Source organism: Columba livia, chromosome Z, assembly GCF_036013475.1.
Source record: "Columba livia isolate bColLiv1 breed racing homer chromosome Z, bColLiv1.pat.W.v2, whole genome shotgun sequence".
NCBI lineage: Eukaryota > Metazoa > Chordata > Aves > Columbiformes > Columbidae > Columba > Columba livia.
This window is the reverse complement of record NC_088642.1, coordinates 18,129,976-18,157,206: the sequence shown is the minus strand read 5'-3', so window position 1 is coordinate 18,157,206 and position 27,231 is coordinate 18,129,976. Positions and strand designations below refer to the sequence as shown.

Here is a 27,231-nt window from a genome sequence, read left to right as displayed (position 1 = left end):
TGTTTTGATATCAGCAAATAACACAATACTGCTCACCTGTCTGTCAAAAAGAGGGCTTTTCTGGAAGGAGTGGAAGCTGTGGGTAGAGTTGAGAAGGTCTTACACTTTAGAGCCCTGAAAGTGTAACCAGCTATTTTTTTTCTTACATTTAATTTTCATTTCCATTTTATCCACTCATTTTCTTCATCTGAGTTTAAAGTAAGCTGAAACTCTGCTTTGGACTTTAAAATGATTGTGCTCAATATATTAATCTTGTACCTTTGTAATAAATAACAAAGCATTAATCGTGAAAACTGGTCACTTTTTCATCTTAAATTATTTGGGAGTTTATCATCTTAAATTTGGAAACTGGAGTAGATTAAGTATTGTTGCCCAGTAATCAGTCTCTCAATTCAAATGTGGGTGGTTTGTGCTCAGATGGGTACTCTCCATCACCTGCATTTGATTCTCAGGACATGTATGCTTTAGTGTTACGTGTTACTAGCACTATTTCTGTATGCGCTTCTGTGTTAAATAAGAACATGCTTGTTTAGCTGGTTTTCTCCCTGGCGGCAGTATACTGTAGTTGGTATGCTGCGTGATAGTCTATAACCACATTTCTGTCTTTCTGACAAACTAAATTGATTAAAGTCCATAACTTTCAGCGTTTTTCTATTGCTGTCATTGAGGCGATCTTTTTTCCTGCAAGGTTTATTTTGTGGTGTTTGCCCATGCTACGGGTAGACAGAAAAATTCTGTCACCCTTTTATATCTCTGTGTTACTGTTTCTATCAGCACCTTTTGTCACAGACACGTAGCAGGGGAACAATATCTTCCAAGCACCCCTGTATTACTTTTCTTAGTGGTGACTTAGTAGGTGCAGCTGACACACACTCTTAAGTTTCTAGATGCTTAACATTGCATTTGTCATCAAAATGCATTTTTGTTTAAAGGAGCACAGAGAACCAACAGATCCAGATCACTTCATATGTGATAACATTGTCATCCTTAGTACTTGTCATTTCTTCATTGTTTTACCTTTGAACTTTCAGCACTGGTTTTAAATCTAACTTCCTTGTCACTGATGAAAATGCTGAATAGCATCAAGCCAGATGATAAAGTTTTATGAACTGTTTATAAAAAATCTCCTTTATACAAAGGAGATTGCTCCACTAACAACTTCTTTTTTTTTTTTTTTTTAGATTGGTTAATGAACTCTAAATCTGTGTAACATACGCTTTATTGAGATTTTGATGCAAATTCTGAAAAAGGAATTCAAATACTTCATGAATTCTGTGTGTCTGGGCAGGTCACTTGTGTATGACATGGGCAACAAGGACCACCAGCTGTTGAATCTTCATCTCATCTTTTGGCTTCCTTGTGACTGACAGTGGAAAAACTCCTTTTTGGACGTGTTTTTTGTATGCTTTAGGAGCCAACAGTTACTGTAGCATGATCCTTTTGCCTCACAATCTTGCTTACTTCAGCCTCCATAAATTTTATGCAAGTCTGCTGCCCATTGTTTGTGTTTCCTTGTTGTGGAGTTGTGTTGGCCAAACGGGAAGAGTCATGACACGTGCCTTGTGCTGTGCAGCCTTGTTGCCATCCTCTTTTTGTCAGCACAGGGTCTGCTGCAGACAAGTCCTTTGTGCTAGGGACAGCACAGCCTTGTTTTTGACGTAAACAACACATCCCTTGGTAACCGTTCTGCGATTTTATTGCTGTTAGTTGTGTCCTTGGCTATTAGTTTATATATATTCTATTTAATCTTCTTCCTTTGTTTCTTTTGGTGCTTTCACATGCGCATTTGCATCCCTGCTTCATTTGTACCAATATTGATGTTATTACATATATCTGCATGTTGTCTCTTGACTCATGTTTTACTGGTATATATGTAGGTTTTACACAGTGACGTCCTCTCTGTGTGATTTATCACATCATGTGTTAGAGAAAGGAGCTATCTGTTTTAATCTAATGTAACACGTCCCTTCTCAGTGAAAGATGTATACACTGCTTGAGGATATTTTAGAGCCTTGTGAAACCTTGTTACCGGTAAATTCATGCTCATCTGTATGTGTGCATGCACACAATCTTTATGTATACAGAAAAAAAAAGTCAGGTAGTGATGCCTTTTTGTGTATTTTAAGGCTATTTTTGTTATATTAATGGGACATATGTTCATACAGCATTGTCCATTATATTCTTTGATCATGTAGATATGTTTCTAAAGCCCAAGACATGACAGCATTTATTGAAATAACACAGCTACCTGGAGGACTGATGCCCAGAAAATGAGGTGTTCAGATTTTAAAGCTTAATTGTGTGACATGATATTTATCTGCTCTTGTTCTGTGAGTGGTGTGGTGTCTCAGTAATGTAAGTTACGACCTGACCCATGCTTGCCAAGGTACCATGCTTCTCCACAGTGCTCTGGGTGTGCTATGCCCTGTTGGAATTTTGTTTTGGCTACTTAGGCAATGACAGGACAGACTCAAAAAAAGAAAAATAACCTTAAATAATTCCGTATCATAATTGTGAAGAGATTAAGCCACAAGGAAAATGCAAAATGAAATCAATCTTTAGGGTCAAGTTGTGGTCCTGTAGGAATATTGCAGAATTTCAGGATAAGGGAATTGCGTGATTCTTGGAAGGAGAAATAAAATCAAGTGTCTGGGTGTCTCCATACTTTGCCTGAATTAATTTTTTTTTTTTTTTCAGTAGCTTATATGAAAATTTAAATATTTAAAATATTTGTATACTTGAAAATAATTATTTTATAGCACATGAGGTTCAACCTAGATGTTGGAGGGCCACATCTTATGGCTAATATATGGCTGGCATGTGAAGGCAGGTGCTGAGGTGCTAAAGTAATCAAATTTCTACAAAGAAATAGCATTAGAAAAGACCTCATCAGTTCACTGCTAAATCTTGAATACTGAACTTGACAAAATGTGGCAAGAAAGAGTAATGGGATGGAAGTCTGACAAACTGGCTAACTTAGTGTTCTTGCTCTTCCCGTGTGGCGGTCCACTCCCCTCAGCAGCCTTTTCTGCTTGCAGCCTTTTTCACTGAACTGTGCTTTTTCTATAGGTTCTGCCCTTGTGTCCTGCATTACCTGTTGAAACCCTAGTTCCTGGTGTTTGCAGTGTTTCTGTGTGCATAAAAGCAGCAAAGTACATAGCAAGAGAAGAGGGAAAATTCTAGGGGAATGTAATGGCTGGAAATAACCAGCTGCTGAAGCAAGAAGGTGGTGATCTCTGAGCAGCAGGTTGGAGTCTAGAGATAACTCTATGAGCACAATAATTGCATTATTAAATTCTGACATTCAGTGGCAAATGTGAGAGATACATGCTGAATAACAAAAATATTTTGGAGGGGTACTTTCTCTGACTATTTTTAAATCAGCATTGGCTGTTTCCTTAATTTTTTTGTGAGCAGAGGTTGCATTGTAATTAAAATTATTTCTCTTTGATATTTGTTCTAGTAAAATTTAAAAATTGTATGACATATACAAGAAGAATAAATGACCATACAACCACCTGGTTTTATTCTGCTGCCTGAGAAAGTACTTACCGAGTGAGAAACCTGGCAGAAGAACATAATGTAGGTAATCACTGCTAGTCAGTGCAGCTTGAATTTCAAATAGTACATCTTGGAAATCTGACATGCTAAAACAGCTTCTTGTTCCTTGGTGTGTTTTTTTTTTTTTTTTTTTTTTTTTTTTTTTTTTTTTTTTTTTTCCCCAGTGGTATTAATTTTGATAAGTCCAGTTTTCTTCAGTTAAGGAAAATTCAAGGTTTGTCAAAGGGAATTGTTTGCCACAAAGGAGTTATAATGTCCTCATGAATTGCATGATCCAGGCTGTCCTGTGCTGTATTGATAAATTGATTTTTTTTGGCACTGATGCTACAAAGATTTGAATAATCTCTTAATCTACAGAAAGAGCTTTCTGAGGCTGTGCAATTTCTAGCTTGCACACATTTAGCCTCTGTAGGATTGGGGTCATTGTGGGGCTCTGGGGAGATTACGTGATTGTTTGGTGAACCTGTGCTCCGCTTAAAGAATTCTAATGATAGATTTTTTTTTTTCTTTGTGGAGATGGAAATTGAGGTATAACTTATAAATAAATGTTTGTTTGCAGTTAGGTTTCTGCACAATATATTTGTTCTTCTGATAGCGATATCACCTGTATTCTAAATGTCTGCTTTCAGGTAAAAGAATCAGTTGCTAAACATCAGGGATCTGCCTGCCTTGTCTCTTCTGGCAGGCATTCTGGCATTACAGATTATCCGCTTGAAATTTTATGGTCATTTCATTATGTGAAGTAGAGGCTGACTTCCTAGAGATGTCAGGATCCTGAAATCCCAATGAACCACTTCTGTTTTGTCTTAGAGTAGGAGGGAAGTCTTTTTTTTTCCTCCCTCTTTCCTATGAAATGCCCATTTGAACCTTTTTTATTACTGTCAGTATTCTAAACCAGTACTGTTGCTTATCATAAAGGATATTAATGTATTTGTTATCTGCAGTTTCTTTGTGATTCAGCTGGACTACCACAGTGTTATATGCCTTGACATAAAGCACTTGGGAAACTCCTGTTTATGCAGAATGCTTGATTATCTCCCGATGGGCAAATGATACCTGCTGATGTGTGCTGGCTTCCCCCAGAACACCACGTCAAGATCTTCATCCTGGTTGCTGCATGGCATGGGATAGAAATATTGGAGAGACTACCTGAAAAAGTAACTGTGTAGATGGTCTCTAATATTTGCCTCTTAGTTTGCAGTAGTGTACTACTACATTTTCTTATACGGCACTGCTCTGTTACATGCACCCTAGACATTTATTTTGGTTTAAGCCAAATGAGAAGATCTGGGACCAAACAATGAGTGTGTAGAGAGCACATGTGTACTGGGAGAATGCTCTTGGACCACTGACTTTGTGTAATGTCCTCGCATGCTTCCTTTGCTATGAAAAGGACAGAAGATATAGAGAAGGCAGAGTTACTGAATGCCTTCCTTGTCTACTCTGCCAGAGGCTGTCCTGAGGAGCTCCATACCACTGAGGCCCAAGAGGAAGGCATGACAATGGAGGAGTTTGCCTTATTTGATGAGGACTGGGTTAGGGAGCAGTTAAATAGTCTGGACATCCATAAATCCATGGGTCCAGATGGGATGCACCTGTGGGTGCTGAGGGAGCTGGCTGAAGTCATTGCTAGGCCACAGCCCGTCATCTTTGCTAAGTCATGGGAAATGGGAGAGGTGTCTGAGAACTGGAGGAAAGCAAATGTCACTCCAGTCTTCAAAAAGGGCAAGAAGCAGGATGCAGGTAGATATAGACAGGTCAGCCTCACCTCCATCCTTGGAAAGGTGATGGAACAATTTATCCTTCGTGCCATCTCAAGGCATATCAAGGAGAAGAGGGTCGTTAGGGGCAGTCAACATGGCTTCACCAAGTGGAAGTCATGCTTGACCAACCTCATCGCCTTTTATGAGGACATAACGAGGTGGATAGATGATGGCAAAGCAGTGGATGTGGTCTACCTGGATTTCAGTAAAGCATTTGACACAGTATCGTCACAGCTAAACTGAGGAAGTGTGGTCTGGATGATCGGGTAGTGAGGTGAACTGTGCACTGGCTGAAGGAAAGAAGCCAGAGAGTCGTGGTCAGTGAGGCAGAGTCTAGTTGGAGGCCTGTATCTAGTGGAGTGCCTCAAGGGTCAGTACTGGGACCAGTACTGTTCAATATATTCGTCAGTGACTTGGATGGGGGAACAAAGTACTGTCAGCAAGTTTGCTGATGACACCAAGCTGGGAGGAGTGGCTGACATGCCAGAAGGCTGTGCTGCCATCCAGAGACCTGAACAGGCTGGAGAGTTGGGCAGGGAAAAATTTAATGAAATATAACAAGGGCAAGTGTAGAGTCTTGCATCTGGGCAGGAACAACCCCAGGTTCCAGTATAAATTGGGGAATGACCTGTTAGAGAGCAGAGCAGGGAAAAGGAACCTGGGGGTCCTGATGCACAGCAGGATTAACCATGAGCCAGCACTGTGCCCTTGTGGCCAGGAAGGCCAATGGCATCCTGGGCTGTATTAGAAGGGGGGTGGTTAGTAGGTCCAGAGAGGTTCTCCTTCCCCTCTACTCTGCCCTGGTGAGACCACATCTGGAATATTGTGTCCAGTTCTGGGCCCCTCAGTTCCAGGACAGGGAACTGCTGGAGAGAGTCCAGTGCAGGGCAACAAAGATGATGAAGGGAGTGGAGCATCTCCCTTATGAGGAAAGGCTGAGGGAGCTGGGTCTCTCTAGCTTGGAGAAGAGGAGACTGAGGGATGACCTCATTAATGTTTATAAATATGTAAAGGGTGAGTGTCATGAGGATGGAGCCAGGCTCTTCTCAGTGACAAGCAATGATAGGACAAGGGGAAATTCGTGCAAACTGGAATACAGGAGGTTCCACTTAGATATGAGAAGAAACTTCTTCACAGTGAGGGTGACAGACACTGGAACAGGCTGCCCAGGGGGGTTTTGGATTCTCCTACTCTGCAGACATTCAAAACCCGCCTGGACACATTCCTGTGTAGCCTCATCTGGGTGTTCCTGCTCTGGGGATTGGACTAGATGATCTTTCGAGGTTCCTTCCAATCCCTAGCATTCTGTGATTCTGTGAAGAGCTGGGTGGCATCTGAACCTTCATATTGGCTGTCATCCATGACTCACAATCCTTCTTGGCTCTCACATTTCTCTTTCACTAAGTTTTCCTATCTGCTAGTGTTCTTCACAGCCAACCTGCCTTTTCTGTCAGTCTGCGCATGATGGACCACTTTCTGAACCTTTTAGCTCTTCATGATTGTCTCCCTTTCTTTCCCCTTTTCTTTTTACAACTGTCCTTCCAACAATCCTTTGCCCTCTTAAAAATGCCAGCATGGGGCCTGAGGACTGGAATCTGCTCATTAACCTGTGCTGTGAGGAGAGTAAAAGCTAGCTCAGTGTTAGGAGGTTGCTGCTGAATGTGAGAGGGACTGGCAGGCAGATAAAATTTCAGCAGATGAACCCTTCCTTCTGGACGACCAGGGACAGCAGCTCGATCTCAGAGGAGGAGCAAAGCAGGCATGTCCTTACTAGCAGAGATCTTGAACAAACCGGGAGATGTTACTGATCCTGGTGCATCTTCCTCTGAAGGCTTTACACTGTAGTAGTCCTTTGCAGCAATGGGTGAGACAGCTGTAGGAAGAGCTGGAGGAGAAGGAAGGCTGTTTGATCTTGGGTAGGAATATGTGTCCATCGTCCATAGACAGACTTCTGTGTTTTAAAGAAGGCAGAGTACACAGAGTACAGTGTGGCAGGAGGAGGCACCCCGTGCTGACTGTCAGGGCCTCCGTTGTCCATGGCTGGGAATGATGCCTGCTCTACAACTAGGTCACATTGGCTGTTTCTTGTTTGTTAGTCCCCTGTGAACATAATGCATAATGTTTGTGGCTGTGGCCATTTTTGCCTCTGCCACCACTTCTGTCGCTGCCTGAAACTTCTGGGCTCTGTTGACTTCCCTGCATCCTAGGATCTGATTCCTTCTCCCCATGGGAGTTGTGGATCATGTTTACCCTCTGATGAGGTTTTGTGGGCTGAATGCAGATCTTGGCACACTTCTGTTTTGCTGGAGGTTTCCCATCCACTTGTATTTTCAGCCTTTGCCTAAAACTGAGCATTTTCCTTGCAGACGTGTTTTCAGGGATGGGGCAGTTGAGACCTGGGGCAGGGATCCTGAGGCAGATTTAGGCTTGCAGGACTTGCTCTGTGAATGTAGTTTTCATATGGGGATAGGCATGCCAAGAACCCGGTTGGCAAGTGCTTTATGTATGGGAGGATGAGTGATGGCTCCTTGGACTAAACTGAGGGGCAGGGAGCATGAGCAGTGCTTGGGGCAAGGCTGATGGCTCACTCTGAGACTGGAGGTTGCAGAAACCAAATAGGTTACTTCAGCTGAAAGCATGAGCAGCAGGAAGGTGGGTGGCTTCTGTGCTTGGCTGAAAAGGAACACAGGGATGGACAACACCAGGACAGAGCTCTTCTGTTGTAGGTTTGGAGGAAGAAAATGCTGCTTTGGCAGGATTCCTTTCTGTTCTGCAAGGGCTAATTAGCCATTTCTACCTCTTCAGTCTTTAACAAGTCTTTGCTACCGGAGCTGTGCTAGGAGCTAACCTGGCATTAGCATACATTTCTGCCATCCACGTGCTACTCTGGTCTGCCATCTCTGTCCTCTTGTCCTTTCCCCCAAATGCTACAGTGTTTCTGCTTCTCTGTCACGTTTTTTCCTAGCAAGCCAGTCAAGCTTACACCTGGGAGGTTCACTGAGTTGTGTTTTGACAGCTCTTACAGGCACATGAAAAGGTCAGGAGGGGTACTGGGGATAAGTGGATCCATAATATTGCCGTGCTTGCCTGAGAGGGATGGCGTAAAACTGCCATGGGGGGAGCAAGTGACAGTCTAAATTGCTGACACAGGTTTTGGGAGTCTCTTACTTTATTTTCATTGAGCGTTGGTTGGCACAGTGCAAAAGGCAGTGTAATTGGATACAATCACATTTCCTCATATCCCAGTGGCTTCACTGATGAATGTTTCGTGTGATCATGCCCCTAGGCAGTGAAAGCAAGCATAGCATTTCAGACAAACATGCTGTCCCAGGTGTCCCTAACATGTGGCTGAGGATGCCACTGGCAACAAGTTCTTGTTGTTCTAGCCTGAATGGAAGCGCTCGCCTGTGCCTCTGTAAAGGTTGTGCAGGGAACACAGATGTTGGAAATGCCTTTTTCCCCTGTTACAGGGTACTATTTGCAGTCAGGCAACTAGACACACCTCCCACTTCAACACAGCATGTGATGGAAGTGGAATTAAACTAGGCATGTTCTATGTCCATGTTTGGGTGTGGCCTTGAGACCCAGCCTCAACTATTCTGTGATTTTTCTTAGTACCAGCGAGATGCTGCTGAAGATAAGTTCTTATCGATCGTTGTCATACTTTGTGGATGTTTCTCTCCTACGTTCTGCTGGGAGACACTAAAATGTTTTAATTTACATTAAAAAATACGGCTGTTTTTATGCTTGAAATTAGTCTGTCAGGAGCACCAAGAATATATCTATATATGTCTAAATCCAAAAAGCTTTTAGATTACTGCTTTATAAATCTGAACTCTGCTTTTTTTTTAAGCCAAGTTTTATCAATAAGCCAAACCAACAGAGCTGTCTTGGGGAGAGAGGTTGTGGAGTGGGGATATGGTTACTTTTGAGAACCTTTTGCTATATTGCATGTAGGGTAGAAACACAAAGCAGGAAATTGCTCTGCATTGCAAGTGTAAGAAACCTGGATGGCTGGCTTTAGTCATTGTTTTTTATTAGTGACCTAGCTGATGGAATAGATGGTATTTATTGAGTTTGTGGCAGACAACAAGGTGGAAATAATCTAAGTATATTGAAGAACAGTATGAGGTTTCAAAATTATTCTGACAACGTGGCAAAATATACCAGACAAAATAGGACAAGCTGGAGACTTCATACTTCAGCAGAAAATATTTGGCTTTTCAGATGCAAGGTAGTTGGGTAGGTATCGGTTTGGAGAAGAGGATCTGAGAGGTATGATGGTTCCACAGTGTGATGCTGTTGGGAGGGGAAAAAGTTGCTGAGAAGCTGATGTTTTGAGCTGTGAAGTGTGCAGCGTTATTCTGCCCCACACAGAACTTACAAGGCCTTATGTTGGAGTACTGCGTTTGTTTGACTGCTGTGTGTTGAGTTAGATCAGCTGGAGAACTAATGACAAGTGTCAGCTGATTTGAAAACTTGACATAATCTATGGAAAAACATTTACTAAGCTGTTGTTATTTACCTTGGAGAAGGAAAGGCTGAGGGGTGATCTTGAAAGTCTTCAAGTATATGGAACATCTGCCAGAAGTAGGAAATAGAAGTGTTATCTATGTTATTGGGGTATAAAGCAAGACATAATGTGTTTAAATTGGAACAAGGAGGATTCAGCTTAGACACTGTGGCAACATTTACTGTCTCTGAATAGCAAAGCAGAAGAGTGCAGTACCTGGGAGTATTGTGGAATTGATATCAGCTTTTAAGAACAGATGAAACAAACAGCTGGCTGGAGTGATGTGGGTAATAAAGGTATAATGGACCTATCTTGGGGAAGGAGATGATGATCTCTTGACTTCCTTCTAGTTCGCTTTATAATGTATCATTACTTTCATGGGAGTAATTGCCAAAACTTTCTGCTGAAACTTGATTCCATATTTTAAGTTTCTGTGTTCATGGAAGAAAAGACTATCGTGTAACAGACAACATTATTCATTTCTGCCTGTCTGTAATGGCAGAATTTTCTGTGGAAATGTGTATAGGGCTTCACATAAGCATAAGACAGACTAAAAAAGACAACAAACTTCAGACTTTTTGAGGGTTTTTTTGTGAAAGACTGTCTGCTCTATTTTTGCTGCTCACCTCCTTTCCGAGTGCTTGTTTACCCCTGTTTGTCTAATGGCTATTTAGAGAGAACCAGGAGGTGGATATATTAAAAAAAAAATAAAGTAAAAAATCAGGCATACCTGTGGTAGCCTTACAGAGCTGTTGGGAAGAACCTTCTGCAGGTATGTGTGTATTCATGTGCATGATGGGGCCTTAATAAGGAATCAGTTATCAGTCAGTCAGACAGAACAGCTCAGTAACTCACGAGGTGCATATTAGTTGTTGATAGATAGGTGTAGGGTGTTGGGAGAAGGGCTGCAGGCTAGGTTATAGAATAATTACATTTCCTGTTTGTGCTTTAAATTTTTGAAGAAGATACTTAGATACCATGATGATTTTTCAAAACTATTCAATAGAAGATTTTTTTAATGTTTTCAGTATATTTATTTTGTTGGAAAAATAAATACAGGAAATTCAAATGGCATGAATTAGAACTGAAATATAGCTTAAATAAAGACTAGATGAATAAATGCTCATTAAGAGCCTGGGTTTGCATTATCCCTGTGTAACAAAGCTCTTGAATTAAAAACCAAACCAAAACAAACTGTATAAACCCTATATAATGTAGAGCTCTGCTAGAAGTAGATCTATTTTTACCTCTATTTTTTGTATTGAAAGGCAGTTCAGATTGAGCCTGATTTCTCAAGCTTTTTACAGTTTTTATATTAGCTTGTTATCTGTTCAAGAGACTTTGTTAGCTGAGCAAATTTTATTGCTTTCTGATTTCAGATTAGGATTTTTTCCTTATTCTTATAGTATGTGAGGTTGTCTAAATCTGAAGTAGCTACTCTGGGAGTTTTCCAGAAGAAAAAATTTTGACCAAAGGTGTGCCATTGTATTGGTTGAGCTTTCGATTTTGTATGAAACGTTGTTTTGGAGCTTTCACAGAGAGGTGCAAAAATGATGTTCCTAATAAAGGGAGATGGGAGACAGTGGGGGAATACGAGAAAGGTTACATAAACATACTGCATTAGATGGCACCTCTTGCTGCTTTTTTTTCTGTTTTTTAATAATAACGACCCAAACGGTATTTAGACAAAGAATAGAGAGCTTCTCTATTTCACTTTTCTGCCAGATACCTTAATTATTTTTATCTGTCTTCTGAGCTCACAACATTGCAGGACCAGCCAGCATCAGTCCGACTTTAACTTACAGCATCTGCTTCTGCATACAAGGAGAGTGTTTGGGCTGAGGGAGCGTTCCAGAGCTCTCTGTTGAAACTCGCTGTGGACAATTGGGAGTGAGTTGAGGTTGCAGAGAGATTTTGCCAGGTCTGGGCTGATGCACCTTATTGAGTCCTTTTGTCTGCAATGTTTTAGGATCAGTGCTGTTAGTTAAGATGTATAATGTGACAACCAGTTGCTGGATTAGCTTAACCAGTGGTCTGCGCAACAGTTCTGTTATTTTAAATGGTTTATTAACATTGCTAATAAACATGCTCTTTTGATCTATTCCTTTGTTTAGTAATATAAACAATACCATAAAGCTGTCAGCAGAATATGCAATTCATTTATAAAAGTTATTAAAATACATTTGAATTTAACAAAGTGTTTTTAAAAACAATAATTTAAAAACAAATCCCTTGTGGAATAGTAAGAATTACTGCGCTGAATAGGCTCTGGCAAATTGTTTCGTTAGACCACCTGGGCTTTTACTGTGTACTCCAGTGACACAATAAAATGCATTATTGTAAATTGCTTACCGGTGTCAGATTTATAGGTGTGACTGTAAATGTCAATAAATTCATGATGCTGAGATTTATGGAATTAAAGGCTGGAAGGGCTCATCTGCTCTGTCTTTGTGTCACGGGGTACCAGTTATCCCCCTACCCTATGAGTTTATAATGCTATGGACTGACATGTTTTGAACACAGATAACCAAGGAATATGCAGGTTCTACTAGAGTCTAACCAGTGCCCTGCAGTGATGAGGAATTTATTTCAGCAGGCTGTGCTGAGCCCATTGTGCAAACTGGGCTCCCAGGTACAGGCAAATAACACCACCTTCCATCAGTGGCACCCACATCTCCTCCCTTCCCCAGGGAAACAAGTGGAAGACAGTCCCTCTCATCTGCCTCATATAATTTGACCAAGATGAAAAATGGCTTGCCATTGCAACTGGGCAATTGAGTCTGAGCATATGAGCGAGACATACCAGACAGGGATGTAACAAAAAGGATTCCTTTCGCCATATGGTATTGCTTCCTTAGCTGTGGCCTGTCTCAAATACTTCTGAAGAAAGTACATAATTAAAAGAAAAAAACAAAATGACCCAGAATAATCTGGCCAGTTACACATCGACAGGAAGAATACTTGACTCTTTCTGGCAGGTAGCTGAAGCATGAGATTGGTTTTATACGCATTGTGTTGGTCAGCCTGTTGACTTCAGCCACATGTAACAAACCGGTAGATTCATATTTCAGACTTCATTTTTGACTACTTAATAATGTGCCCAGACATGGTGTGTTGGAAAAGAAATGTAAAAAAGGGGTATTTTCACCCCATTTCTTTAGTTTTCTGTTTTGTTTCTCGCTGATGCCAAGAAGCGGTGTTGCACTGAACTGCTTCTGTGTCACTCCTGCTGGAACCTCTTTACAAACAACAGTGTTACCAATGAAGCAGCCCTTAGGGTGTTGAATGTTCTCAGGTTTATAACTCTGCTTTCCACTTGCTGGAGAATTCTGTAGTGTCTCAGGTTGGAACATCCAGTCTGATGGTAAAACTACTCACCTGCTGATCTGAGAGAATTTCACAAAACTAAGTTTTGAGTATAACAGGAAAAGAAGGCAGACAGGTTGAACAAGTAGGGGTACTAGAAGCTGATCCATTGAGAGAGCCACTGTGGCATCATGGTGAACTGTTGTTCATTTAACAGCAGATCCTGAGATCTCAATTTTTTCTATTGACATGAGAGAATGCAAAGTTATCAGATGCCAGAAACTGCTGCTGAAAATAATGCAAATGTAGAAGCATGTTATATATATTCGTGCATATACATATGTATAGATACACATACATTGCTAATATTTTCTTATCCTTACAGGTTGTGCAATACAACACTAAACTGAGGAAGAAATTGTCTCTGAGTAACACTTACCAGTAACAAACCTGTAACTTTCGTGCAGTGAGTTGAATACCTCATCCCTTAGTGTGTGCAACTGACTTTGCAGATGAGCCTTGCTAGTAATTGTGACACAGGTGCATTTCACTTAGTGATTACTTTGTTTTAACCATGATTGCTGTTCAGAACTACTAATCACAGGTGCTTGTCTGGTAGTCCCTCTGGGAGGGACTGGATAGGTGGTCATGGGGGTGTAATTCAGTGTGCTCTTGCAAACTGGCAAATACAAGTTTCAACTTTTCTTTTTAAGCACGAGCATCTTGACTTATATAGAAAATGTGGACAAAAGCGTTGCTTCTGTCACTGTGACTTTTAGAAGCTATTCTTAGGCCTCTCAGTCACCTGTGGAATTACAGACTGCAGTACGAAGGCTGCAGTCAACAAAATTAATTCCGTCTCTAAGGTGTACTAATTTTTCTCCTCGTGAGGAAGAAGGGAACAGACACCAAGTAGTAACTGTGAGTGCCAGGATGATGAAGGCACCACGATTTCCATTTTTGAAACCATATTGTAAGACTTTTACGATGTAGTATTGAAAAAATAAATCAAGATAAAATATACTAAATAAATTGGCATTCTGAAGTTGTTTATCCCATGCTAAAATGTGAAATCTGTTAAAAAAGTATTAGTAAGTTAAGGGGTTTTCCCTGCTTATTATCCCCAAAGCATGGTATACAGGTAAATCTCACAATGTCTCCATAAGATAAATAGGAGTTGTCCTTAACTTGCAAGTTGAGAAACATGACCAGCAGAAAATCAGGGACAAATCATAAGTTGCTGTATGCTGGTATTACAATATTGGTATTCTTTAGTCTTGTATTCACTGGATTCTGATGACTATTTTTAAAGCAAAGCACATTTTTTGTGTGTTACAATTTCAAAACAGAATTCCTCTTTGGAAGGAAAAAAATGAATGCTGTATGTCTATATAAGCCTATATACCTTTATACCTATATACCTATATATGTCTATATACCTTTGGAAAATATTATCGAAGAGTACATGCAGAACCAAGAGATGCACTGACTGCTTATTACCTCAGTGTAATTGCTGTTAAATGTTGAAGACTAATGAAAGTCAGAGGCATCTGCACTGTTAATGGTATTACTGTGTGTTAGCATCATTTAAGGGAAAAAGCAAGTATAGTCAACAGCTGCAGAAGAAAGGGGCCTTGAAAGCATAGAATATTAAGCTGCTTAACTGTGGTATGGAAGAAAAGTCTTTCAGGTTTGTGTTTCAGGGCAATAAAACATTACCTACTTTTGCTTGGTTTCAACCAGAGATTACTAAGCCAGAGAGACCTAAGGATTTAAATTGCTAACTTGAGCCATATATTCTTATATTTCACTTTTAAATTTGTCCTTATCTCTGGAACTATCTAAGAGGAGGCCAGGGTTTACATTTGTGAAGGAATACAATTCTTTAAGTCCTTCAGTGCTGTTCCTGACTTTTGTTTGAGATTCTTTCTAGATGAGAGATTTTCTCTATAGAAGTTACATCACCATAGGCAAAATTTGTCAGTACTTTCAGGTTAATATAGATAAGAAGAATACTTCAAGTTGCAGATTAGACTGCGTGATATTAAAAGGGGCATGAAGCAAAAGAGCAGATACTCAACACTGCTGTGTGGATGGATGTGTCTTGAGGATGAGCAATAAGACCAGAAGATGTTCAATGGACCTCTTTGGGAAGTTAAAGCTCTTCTTGATCTAACTAATTTTTCTCATGGAATAATATTTTGCTCGTTTTGTTGTCTTCCTCAGCTGTGTATAGCATTACTTATCCTTTGCTTTGTCTGTTACTTCTGTTCCATATAGTGTCAGAAGAATGTGAGGTACAAAGCTAAAATAGCTGCTGGTTTTTTGGTTAATTGTTTTATTGGGTTTTTTTTGTTTATTTGTTTTGTTTTGGTTTTTGTTTGTTTGCTTGGTTATTTTTAGTTTTATGTACCAAAATTTCTGTTATATCTAGTACTAAGAGTGAATGTTTCTGATCTCTAGTAGAGGTATCCTTCTGTTGAAACTGAGGTACTTTTTAATGAGTGGACTTTCTTCCAGTAGGAATAATACAATAGAGCTCTGAGGTGAATAGCCAAGCATTTTAGCTTCCAAGTGCTGCAGATTTCAATTTAAAATCTTATAAGTGATAAATGAAACTTTTTATTTACCACAAAAATTGCGGTATTTATGGTAATCTAATATCTTATGGTTATAATGCTGTATTAAACTAATGGAATTGGTTTTATCAGTAAAGTAGCTCATGATACTTATTTTAGGGATGAAGCTCAAGATGAAGAAAGTGGTTAAAACCTACCTTTGAGACAGTGACCTTACTGTAGCCTTGACAAGTATAATGAATGTTATTTATAATAGAAAAAAACTGCAGTTACTCTAAGTGAATGAATGAGATTTGCCTTTTGTGCTACAATGAGCCTGCTTTTAACTTCCACTTGCTTCCTCAACTATATGTTGATGGGATGATATCTATGCACTCTAACAGCAAACAATTGTTTTTATCAAACTGAAGTCAGCTTTTACTTGCAAGGCTTCATCTAATTAAATTGCTGCTATTTTTTGCCCCAGATATGTAAAGCAGCTCCTGTTTACTCCAGCAAAAACTGTAATACTGTAGCAGTGGGCAGAATTTGGTCACCTGCTATGTATTCTAATCTCTATTTCATTAAATCATGATTTTCCAAACTTCTGTCTGCATCAGGCAAAATGCGTAGAAGAAGAATTTTCGGAGCCAACTTATAGCTCAATCTCTGAATAATTTACCATTAATGAGATGTGAAGTGCCTGCATGCATTAGCTCAGGAAAGTGGTTGATTTATCATGGTCTCAAAATAGCTTTTACATGCAGTTGCTTATGTTTAAGCTGCTGTGTCCAGTTGTCATTCCAACTCATTCTCCTCTAGACAAGACAAGCTGTCAGGCTTCTCCTCCTGCAGGTAAAATGTACCTACTGCCTAATTGTAATGTTCCACACTAAAGGACTGCTTAGTGACAGACTAGGCTTTTGCATGGTTTTCATCATTGCGCCGCTTCAACAACAGCGCAAGAAAACCCACCTTGATTATGGACTTCTGTTCAGCCTGTTATTAAAAATTTGCCTTATGGGAGCAACGTGTAAAATTTATACTGTGCTTTTGAAGGAAGCACACTATCTCCTTCCGATCCAGTCCTTGTGCTGGTTTGTGTATGGAAATAATTTTGGTACTGTCCTGACTCCGTGGAGCTGGCTGTCCTCCTGGGGCTCTTATGCTGTCTCCTGCTCTTTGCCTTCAGTGAAAATTGAACAGCTGTATACAGCAAAAATAAAGTTCTTTGGTGTTACATGTGTGTGTATATATGTACATAGATAATGGGATGAAGTACCTAATTAAAAGTTGGTATGCACAAAGTTAATCCATTTGAATATTATATAAGCCTTACATAAATGTGTGTGTGTGTGGTGTGCACACAGTCATAATTTACCTGTCAGAATTTTCTGTGTCCATCAGAAATGGGGCTTTTCAGTACCCGCAGAACTGTAAATGTACAAAAGAAATTTTATCAGAGGAATTTTAAGAGAACAAAGCTTGGTTTGAGAGGCTCTGAGCAATGGGAATAGGGAACTGCCTGTTCTTGGCAGCTAAGGGAGAGCTGGGGCCTGTGCCTGCAGTCATACCTCACACTCTGCGTCTATCTTGTTAAATATCTGTTCCTAAATGGTTGTCTCCAAACTCTGACATGAAAAGAACTGTAGATATGGACAACTTCACCTAATAGTTTGTGTTGTTAGCTAGTTGTGTAGTAGCTGTTTAACTATTAGACAGTTGATTCTTGTACACATTTTTTTCCAAATTTGAGAATATATTAAAAAAATGGATGGTTTGCTGTGCTCTGAGTAAAATTTGAAGAAAATGTTTTGAAAGTACCAATTGGAGTTGGGCACCTAACCTGAACTGTGTGCCCTTGCAAATCTGTGAATTCACCCATTGCGGTTTTTTATCTTGAATGTAAACCCTTAGATCCAGCCCTTTCTTCTGGGAGGCAGGAGGATTACTTACAGCATGCTTGTCTTAGTAATGCTTGCTGTGGCCTGAGCTAAGTCATCAGCATCCAGATGTATGTTATGTTTTAGAAATTCAGATGCATAGTTCAGTGTCTCATTCAGTTTTGTTTTCAGTGTCTGTAAATGAAGGCTCCAGGTAATAAATTGCTTAAATTTTAAATACTTAGCAATAGAAATATGTAGGAGAAAGAAAAGAGATAATTTAATGATTATTTTCTACTGTTTGGTTGAAAGAGCATTCTAGTTCACCAAATCCAGTTCAGCAGTTTCAATAACCAGGAGATTTCCCACTGTCTCTGAAACCCATGGATCTGTACCTGTGAACTCAATAATTTCTTCCAAAAATGAGCTAGGGACCCCAAAAAACAGCAGCTACATTTAGCACTGTGGTTTGACCAGTCTGTAGAAGTTGTCTATACCCAGAGCAGGGCCAGAGCTCTGGGAAAAAATAAAATCACGTGATTGACATTGTCATACTGTGCGAAAGGTACAAATTAAGAGTCACACAGGAAAACTACGTGCTTTAGATAAAATATTCTAGCTCTTAAATTACTAAGAGTAAGTACTTGCACAGTGCCCTTGCTTTTCGTGGTGTTTTATAGCACATAAAAAAATGCTAGTCCTCATGGAACAATTCACAATATCTATTTATTAAAAGGATAACCTCAGACTAAGAGAGACTACACAAAAAAAGGCATAGGATTATATTAAAACCGGCATCCTGCACAGCAGCACTGATCTAAAACTGTGCACAAACCATTGTGTACTGGTTTCCTTGTAAGTGAAATTACATTTAAACCTGAAATTGATATACTTTCCTGCAATTTCTAGGTCTGGCTCTCACCTTTAATAAAAATTCTAGATTGTTTGCCTTTAAAATTCAAGTGCAATCATGACAGGACAGAATAATAACTTTTCCTTTTGTATTGGCCTCAGTGTTACAAGAAGATATTTGTTCTTCAAATGCCTTGGCAATTAATTTTCCCTGTTAAAGGAGAAGAGCCTTGTTTTTCATTCAGCGGTTCTATGACTGCAGGAACTGCCTGCCTGTTTACCAAGGAGAGGGATAATGTGACTTAAACAAGATGGCTAAATCCTATTCGGCAGGATCAGAGGGGGTGGCGAATGTTTGACATTTCCCGAGAGGAGCCGTCGGTCCGAGGCACCGCGGGTGTTTTTGCGGTGGGCTGGCGCAGCGCGGGGAGTGCTCGTCGCTCCCCCGGGGCGCCGCGCTGCAGCGCACCGGCCATGAATCACTGCACGGGCACCACTGAACGCGCCGCTCGCTTCGCGGGATCGCTAACCCCAGAGAGGCAGCCGGCAGCTCCTCCTGACAGCTAGAGGTGGAAGGACCCAAACTTGTGGTCTTTCCCCCGCCCTCCCCCCCGAGATCGTTAGTCCGTTCCTTTATAGTGGTTCATTTGGTTCTCTGTCATCGCCAGGATGCTGCCAGTGAATGTGTGTCATGGTTACAATAGAGTGTGGTAACACGTAACAGCAATGAAAGCCCAGCGGGAAAGGCTACAAATTCCAGGGCTGACCTTGGAGTAAGTATTGCGTGTCTTTAATATTTTAATGGTTTCTGCATGATGCCGGCTTTCGTGCAACCAGGAGCTGTGTAACATACGTTTGTGCTGACAGTCTGGGAGCGCTGCAGCTCCAGGTTGAAAGAACACGTTTTAAATGCATTGCAGTTGGTTTCAGAAAATGTGCAAGCCCGGAGCTGGGATATTGCAGTACCTTTGGAAGGAAGGCATTTCTGCATATTTAAAGTTACTGAATCTCAGTGCATGGAGCGTCCTGTCAGCTTGAAGGGGAAGAATCTGTCAGTAGGCCATGGTGTGTCTTTCTCTCCAGCTCTCTATTACTGTTTGTTTATTCCAGTGCTGCCTTTTAGAAAGGCCTCTGTGTCTGCTGAATAATAGAGAGCACTGTGAGAGATCAAAGCATTATAGAAATCCTGTTCCTGAAAATCCATCAGGAACAAGCTGCATTTTACGTATGTAACTACACTAATGAACTGTATTGACATTCTGGAGGATTCGTGATAGTCTCTGCAGTAAGTATGTTTACCTAATTTAGCGGTATGTTTACTTGGTACTCGCTTAAAACTGATTGACTCATTTGCATGCTTTCAGCTATTTAGAGAGTAACTACATGAAAATATGTAATTTTAACATATAGTGACAGTAAGTGTAGTCTTTTATTCAGAAATGTCAGCATATGTTTACCCAAGATTTGTTAGTTAAACCCACATTTTTTCTACACATACATACCTACAGTCTATGTTGACATGTCAGGCATGTATGTGTGCATGTCATAATCACCATGAGAACTTGCTAATTTTATCTAGGTGAATAGATATGGTTACGTCAGATCCTTTAGTATTCCCTGGGACTTCCCCATTCTTGCTGGAGAAAAAAAAACCTGAATGCTGCAGATGCCTGCGGTAAAGTTATTTAGCTATGAAAGGTATTATCTCTGACATCTGCCATATTTTAAAGAGAAGCCTATAGTAAGTGTGCAGCGTAGCAAGTAGTTTATTCTAATAATCACGTGAAGGTGACAGAGCACTTTTTTTCCTCAGAACTGTAGATGTTACGTTGGGTTCCCCAGAACTACGTTTGTGAAATGTCAGCGAGAAATCCTGCATTTCAGTCTGGCATCTTCTGCTGGGAGCAGAGTGCGTTAGCTGTGAGCAGAGTAAGCTCTAGATATTTTTCTGAAAAAAATAGCATTGCTAATTTCTCAGGAGTTTCGTAGGAGGGGTCTTGTCAGGGAGCTCATTAAAATGGTTTCCATGAATAATTGATAATTATACTCCTTTTGAGATGTGGCAATTTAAATGTTTTTAAATCAATCTTCACTGAATTATGTAATCATCATATGAGAATAACATCATTAACTGCAAAGGACAAAAAATGATTCATGCTACTGTTTTTTCAACATATGTCTGTTTTGGTAATATGAGGTAATAATTTACTGCTTCCTCCTTTTTCATGCTAACGTGACATAATTACACTTGCTTTGCCATATTTTGACAATATTTAATACTGACAAAATTAATAATTCTATTTTAAATTCAGCTTTGATCATTGTTTTTGCTAAAACATTGCCTGGATATATTTAATTTTTCCATATATTAGACTTTGTTTTGCCATCACACTTGCTACTTTCTAAACTTAATTTACTTGTACAGAAAGGAAAGTATCATATTTTGGTTGCTGGCACTTAATGATTCCCATAGAGTCATTCTCTTATGATTTGTCAGAGCTGAGTCAATGACAACCGAAGTCCTGTCTCCCAAATTATTATTTTCAATCACCTATAAAAGCACATATCTGGGGGGAAAAAAATACAACTTATTCCTCAAAACATTCTTCACACACTGATTCTTTTCTTCCAATAAAGTTATAATGTTGGGACTAGAATTATGTTGTCTCTCTGAGATATTAATACAGTCTGTCTATTTTATATTCATTACTTGCAGAAAGCTCTTTCAAAGAATATTAAGGATCCAAAACGAAGCATTCCAAATTTAGCAAACGTAAGAATTAAGGCTGCCTGTCAGCCTTGTGCATATGCTCTGTGATAATTTGTTTTAACAGGTTTTTGCATGTAGTTTGTAGGTCTTAAAACAGCAAAGCTGAGAAGCAAGTTCTATAGAAGAACTGGATTGACACTCCAGTGTCATCACTCAGTGGGAATTTATAGATCCATAGTACAAGCACATCTAATATTGAATGCCCTCAGAGTCTGCACCACGGCTGAGACTGAGGTGTTACAGTAATGTAAATGAGGAAGGTTATGAGTAACTACTGTCAGGTGTAAGGCTTCCATTGCTGTGGATGTGCCACCCACTAGAGGGAGGGAGATGGGCTTTGCCACTGGACGTCACTGGGATTTGGGGTGACTTAGGGATCTCATTCTGGGGTGTGAAGTTAATATATTATTCTCCTTCAGTGCCAGAGCTGTTTTTTCTCCTCTCCTTTTCACTACTCTGGCTTTAGTAGGTTCCTTGCTCCCAGTTGTTACTCCATAGCAGTTCCGTGGTCTCTTGCTGCCACAGCCCTGTACTTTTTGGCCAGCTGGTGCCAGTTCTGCCTCTCCCTTGGCCTGGCTTCTGTTTCCATCGGTGTCAGCTCCCGTCCCTGCGTGTGGTCCTGCTGGAGGCTGGTTGCTGTCTGCATCACCTGCCTCATCTCTTCCCCTGCTGCGCACCCCCGGAGCTGCAGTGTGAGCACCGACGGTGCAGCACGGGACAGTTTCCCAGTTTATCAACAACGAGGGCCACACAGACAGGCAAGTGAAAGGGGGATGCACAAGCAAGCAAATGGGGACAAATTGCCAGCTCTGCTGCAGCAGACCTGCAGTGAAGAGTAAGAGATGGGCCTATAGAGTTAAAAGTACAAAAACCCCCTTTTTACCAGCCTGTACTGATCACGTGCAAATAAAGTCCTTTCCAGTGCATGTTGCAGCATGTCAGTGCAGTGCAGTGCAGCAGAGAGTGCCTCAGCAAAATAGCAGAAATCCGAGTTGCTTAATCCAGGCCTGTCTCTGCAGACCTGCGCAGGCAGACTGATGTGAGCCGGCTTCGGTTTAGCCATTTTCAGAGTGAAATATTGAGCCGTTGGCTCTTAATGGAGCTTATTATCTCAGACATACTGTTGTGCTAGCACAGCTGGTCCACAGCCGAAATCAAACTAGCTCATATCCAGCTGCTGGGCTGTGTTGGCAGCGTGCTCTGCTCTGCACCTAGTTCAGGGATCATCCAGGCACAGCCAACAGCCAGAGGAGCTTGCCCTAGCTCAGTGGCCTTGTCAGAATGTAACAACACGCCTTCCTGCGCATGTCCCTGCCAAAGTTTGTGTCCTCGCCAAAGCTCTCAAGAAGGAAAGGTTGCAATGTCAAAAAGTCATCCCTAATCTATTTTAGAAGCCATAGTACTCTTCCTGCTGAAATGTTCAGGAAAAAAAAAACTGAACCAGGTATCACTCTTGAAAGGCTTTCATGGAAAATTTTTAAAATTCGGCAAAGTGTCATGCAATTGAAAACAAGCGTTTAGAACTGGAGCTAGCTGTGCTTAGCTTATTGGCCATCTGTGTCTCCCCTGGGGACAGGACAGGAGTGCTAGTGTTGGCTGACTGCAAGGGTCTGGTCTATAGCAGAACAAATCTTTATGAAGGTGATCTGGAAGAAGTTTCCAGTAACTTCTGCCTTTGCTCAGTCTGCACAGAAGGCAGAGCTGCATGTTCTTTTGGACAGGTGACTTCAGCTTTAGAAACAGAAACCTTATTTACAAGTTTTATGACGGCAAATGCATGTGATTGCATGAGAATATTTTAAAAGAGCATCTATGAAACCTGGAAACCTGTCAGTGGCCTACTGTTTTTTTGAGAGACCTTTTGAATCCAGATGCACTTCAGGCAGCTTCTAGAAGTCACCTTTAAGCCAAATGCTTACTTGATATTTGTGAGGGAACATTTTGTAGTGAAATTGATGGAAATTGATGCTACATAGCATCAGTTTTTAGTAAGGATCTGAAATTTGATTTTTTAAAATTATTGCTGATGAAAGCTCATCATCAATTTTAGTTTTGTTTTTAAAAAATCTGACTCACACATCAAAAACTTTAAAAAAACCCAAGATTTTTTAAAATAAAAAAATGTCCCAGTCCCATAATCCTGTTTCATACAGAATGCTTAGAAGTGTGAAACAAGTTACCATTTTTTTCCCCTCTCTGTGGACTTTGTACACAACTATTGTTCCTGGAAGGAGTGTAACATAGTTAACTATATGCACCAGCACCAGATTTCATATTTGTTTTTATTTAAATCAATTTCATCTTAAGTCAAAAACTGTGTGGCTACTGTCAATCACTTCATTCAGGAGGACAGTAATGTTTTGGTTCTAACCGAAACTCCTTTCATAACTCCTACGCTAAAACGTGCAACTCTTGCTAAACGTTCTGTTCACTAGAGATGACATTATTTTAACTTGCAGTCTCACCCCAAGGAGCCTGAGCCCAACCCCAACAAGCCCCTGCAGTCCATGCAGTCCTCTGTTCGCTTTTCATTTTTGGAGGTAAGCAAGTAAACTTCCATTGTTGATGTTTTCTTCTGCATCCAAAACCTGACAATCAAAACACATTGCAAAGGGAATATTGAAGAAAATGAAATATGTCTCTGTAATCCAAAATACATTTTACTTGAGCAGCTGTTGTTGTGAAGTTAAGTATTTCATAGAAAAAATATAGGATAATCCATATTTGGAGATCTAGGATAGAGGTAGGTGTTGGTGCATAATTCTGCCTTGCTCTGACTGTTTGTTTCGGAACATATCTGCTATTAAATCTTTACGGTTTGCTTCCTGTGATCATACCTCACACTGGATTCTATTATGTTGAAAGTTTAATGTGAGTTCACACATGAGGGTGATTCATGAAACACATAGTTGTTTTTTACTTACCTGAGAGGTGGGAGCATGCTTAGGGATGCCAGTTGTGAGGAGAGATGATTATCCAAGATCCATTTAGAATAACATGAAGTCATGTATAGTACGTTGGTAGGACTGTTTCTTCTTCAGAACTAGGAGGATTTAAAGCCTTATTTCTAATGCAGTGATGTTCTAGATGAGCCCTGCTTAGGGCTCATCTAAGCAGTGACATACCACAGCTGTATCCTGGACTGCCTTAAGAGGAGCGTGTCCAGCAGGTGGAGGGAGGTGATTCTGCCCCTCTGCTCTGGTGAGACCCCACCTGGGGTCCTGTGTCCAGCTCTGGAGCCCTCAGCACAGGAAAGACATGGACCTGTTGGAGAGGGACCAGAGGAGCCACAGAAATGACCAGAGGCTGGAACAGCTCTGCTGTGAGGACAGGCTGAGAGAGTTGGGGTTGTTCAGCCTGGAGAAGAGAAGGCTCCATGGAGAACGTATTGTGGCTTTTCAGTACTTGAAGTGGGGGAACAGACATTTTAGCAGGGCCTGTTGCAATAGGACAAGGGGTAATGGTTTTAGACTAAACGAGGAGACTCAGCATAGACATGAGGAAGAATTTTTTTGCAATGAGGGTGGTGAAACACTGGCCCAGGTTGCCCAGAGAGGTGGTCAATGCCCCATCCCTGGGGACATCCCAGGCCAGGCTGGACGGGGCTCTAAGCAACCTGATCTAGTTGGAGATGTCCCTGCTCATTGCAGGGGGGTTGGACTAGATGAACTTAGAAGCTCCCTTACAACCCAAACTGTTCTACGATTCTTCTCACTCTTCTCTTTCTCCTACTCCCATGTTCATTCAGAAGAACAATTTTTCTGGTACTTGTCAGAAAATCATTACTTGATTTAAAAATACTACCTCACACCTGCTCTTGTGGCAAAATTATCATAATAAATAATAATTGAAAGACATTTCTAATACAGAAAAGCATTTGTTGCCTTCTTTATTTTCTTTCTAATGCAGAAAATTAAATTGCAAGGCAGGGATCTCAGTGTGAGCTACTGAGGTTCTGCTCCTGCAGGAAAGTACTTTTCAAAATGAGTTACTAATGAGTTATGAATGCCTCATGGATTAAAAAAAAACTTTTGAGTTTGATCTAAGGTCTCACTGGATACTGAGAGGATGAAGGAGTCTTAGAGAATTGTTAAATGACATAATAAGGTGCATTTGTGCCTACTTAGAATGACATCTTGAACATAGCATGACAGAGGAGTTTCTTGGATGTGTTAATCTGCTTCAGCGTACTTTGACGTTAGAAACAAATCGATACTTAAGGACCCTTCTAGCAAGGCTTCATGTGACACTGAAAAGCAGAGCAATAATTTTCTGTAACTTGCTGTGTGTTTATGAAGAAATATTGTAATTCTTTGTGTGTACTGTTCTGTTCATGGAGGAGATGGGATGAGAATGCCTCTTCTGTGCATTTTGCAGTATGATGTAAATAAATATACTTCTTCTTCCTCATGGAAAACACCTCTGTGATGTTTAATGAATTACCAGCAAAATCAGTATATTCAGTGAAGTTTATTTTGTAGGGAATACTTGGTAAAAACTAGTATTTTCTCATTGAGTGTTTATTTTATACAGCCAGAACGATTCACTTTCCTTTCTAGGGGAGGAAGTGCTCTCTTGAAAATGTCTGTTTTGTGGAATCAAAACCTGTGTACAAAGTTTTTAGTTTGCATAACCTACTGAACTGCATCTCCAGGGGCATGGATGTCCTGCCATGCAAACTGTGCTGTGGACATGGCCGTCAGTGTCGTCATGGTCTTTGGAACCAGGACCCCCAGGGCTTTTGAATTCCCCTTGATGGAGGGCAGAGGCTCCCAACAACACTGAGCTTGAGCTTTCCGTCCTATGATGAAGGACCCTGGGAGCAAACAGAGTGGAAATTATTGGTACTGCTTAATGTAAAGCCTCCTCTCCAGATTTTGCTGAAATGAATCTAAATTCCTAGGGATTTTCCTTGGGTTGTTTTGTCCTGAAATGTATGTAAAACTCTACCAGAATGTTGATTTTTCCCTGTAATAGAAATATTAAATCTTTGATTAATTCTGAATCTTTGTGCTGTGTGTTGCTATAGCTGTAGGGAACTGCTGGTGTACTGAGCAGCAAATGTTTTAGTTATTAGTGTTCAAGTTTGACCCAGGTTAACAGGGAAGAACATATGTGTTGATTTTTAGGATGTATAAGTAATTAGCATTTCCTGTTCCGTTAGCTCAGAGTACTCCCATATGTGGGAGGAGAGGAATTATTTTAGTGTAGCTACTTTTGCTCGTATTCAGAAGCGTTAGCAGCCTGGGAGCCTTACCAGAGTGGATGGATGGGATTTTCCCATGGTACCATCTCTCTCTTATATTCTGGCTCGTCTCCCTCGTGGCCTTTGACTTGCACAGCTGCTCCTGAGGCGGTTGTTTTTGTTGAAGTTCTCCTTACAGCAGTTGTTGCATGCGGTCGTAGTCTAATGGGAACCTTTTGCCAGCTAGATGATGAAGATCTTTTCAAAATAAACAGTACCATCCTGTGAACAGAAGTACCTGTGGTAGCAGAGTATTTCACTGATACCTCTTGGAGAGGATGGGAGATGGAGAGGCTTTTTCAAATTTCAGGCAGCTAGCCACACATTGCCCATCAACTTTGTACCTGTTGTTTGGGTCATCTGAAAACTTTCAACTTCTGTGGGGGAAAACTTAAGTGTTATTTAAGTACTAACTAATGTAAGCAGCAGATTTGCAAGGGAAGACAGAGGTGAAGATAATGTAAACAGCTGACCATAGCTACTGAGACATTTAAGATACTCATGCTTGTAACATAATTTTAGAGTGTGTTTTTCTTTGCCTTGGATAATTTGTTGTCCTTTGTGATAGTGATGGATCAGAGAAAGTACTGGACGAAGACTACAAGGCAACACTAAGTGTGAGAAGTTGTAGTAGTTTCTAATAAAAAGGATAAAGGAAGTAGAAATAGTAAATTAGAAATGTAGAACAGCATGCATTTGAGCTTGATTAGTAGAGCTGGTGATTGCCAACAAACAAAATTTTTTGCTCAGCGTTTTGCTGTAGTGGTGCCACTGATACCG

At 40.6% G+C, this 27,231-nt stretch overlaps 1 protein-coding gene across 20 annotated transcripts in view; it reads left to right on the top strand.

The window, feature by feature from the left end:
- The window catches only part of MAST4 (microtubule associated serine/threonine kinase family member 4), a 308,536-nt gene that overhangs the window by 153,691 nt on the left and 127,614 nt on the right, over positions 1-27,231 (top strand). Inside the window, exons 1-2 of one of the 20 annotated variants that reach the window (XM_021292253.2) lie at positions 11,140-19,209; positions 23,666-23,746. The exons of 15 other annotated variants lie outside the window; for them this stretch is intronic. In XM_021292253.2, the coding sequence (XP_021147928.1) occupies positions 19,163-19,209; positions 23,666-23,746 (128 nt within the window). In that variant the 5' untranslated portion in view covers positions 11,140-19,162. Of the gene's footprint in view, positions 1-11,139; positions 19,210-23,665; positions 23,747-27,231 lie in introns of those variants that run through there. 4 more of the 20 variants (XM_021292254.2, XM_021292255.2, XM_021292258.2 and 1 more) reach the window with 4 other exon arrangements.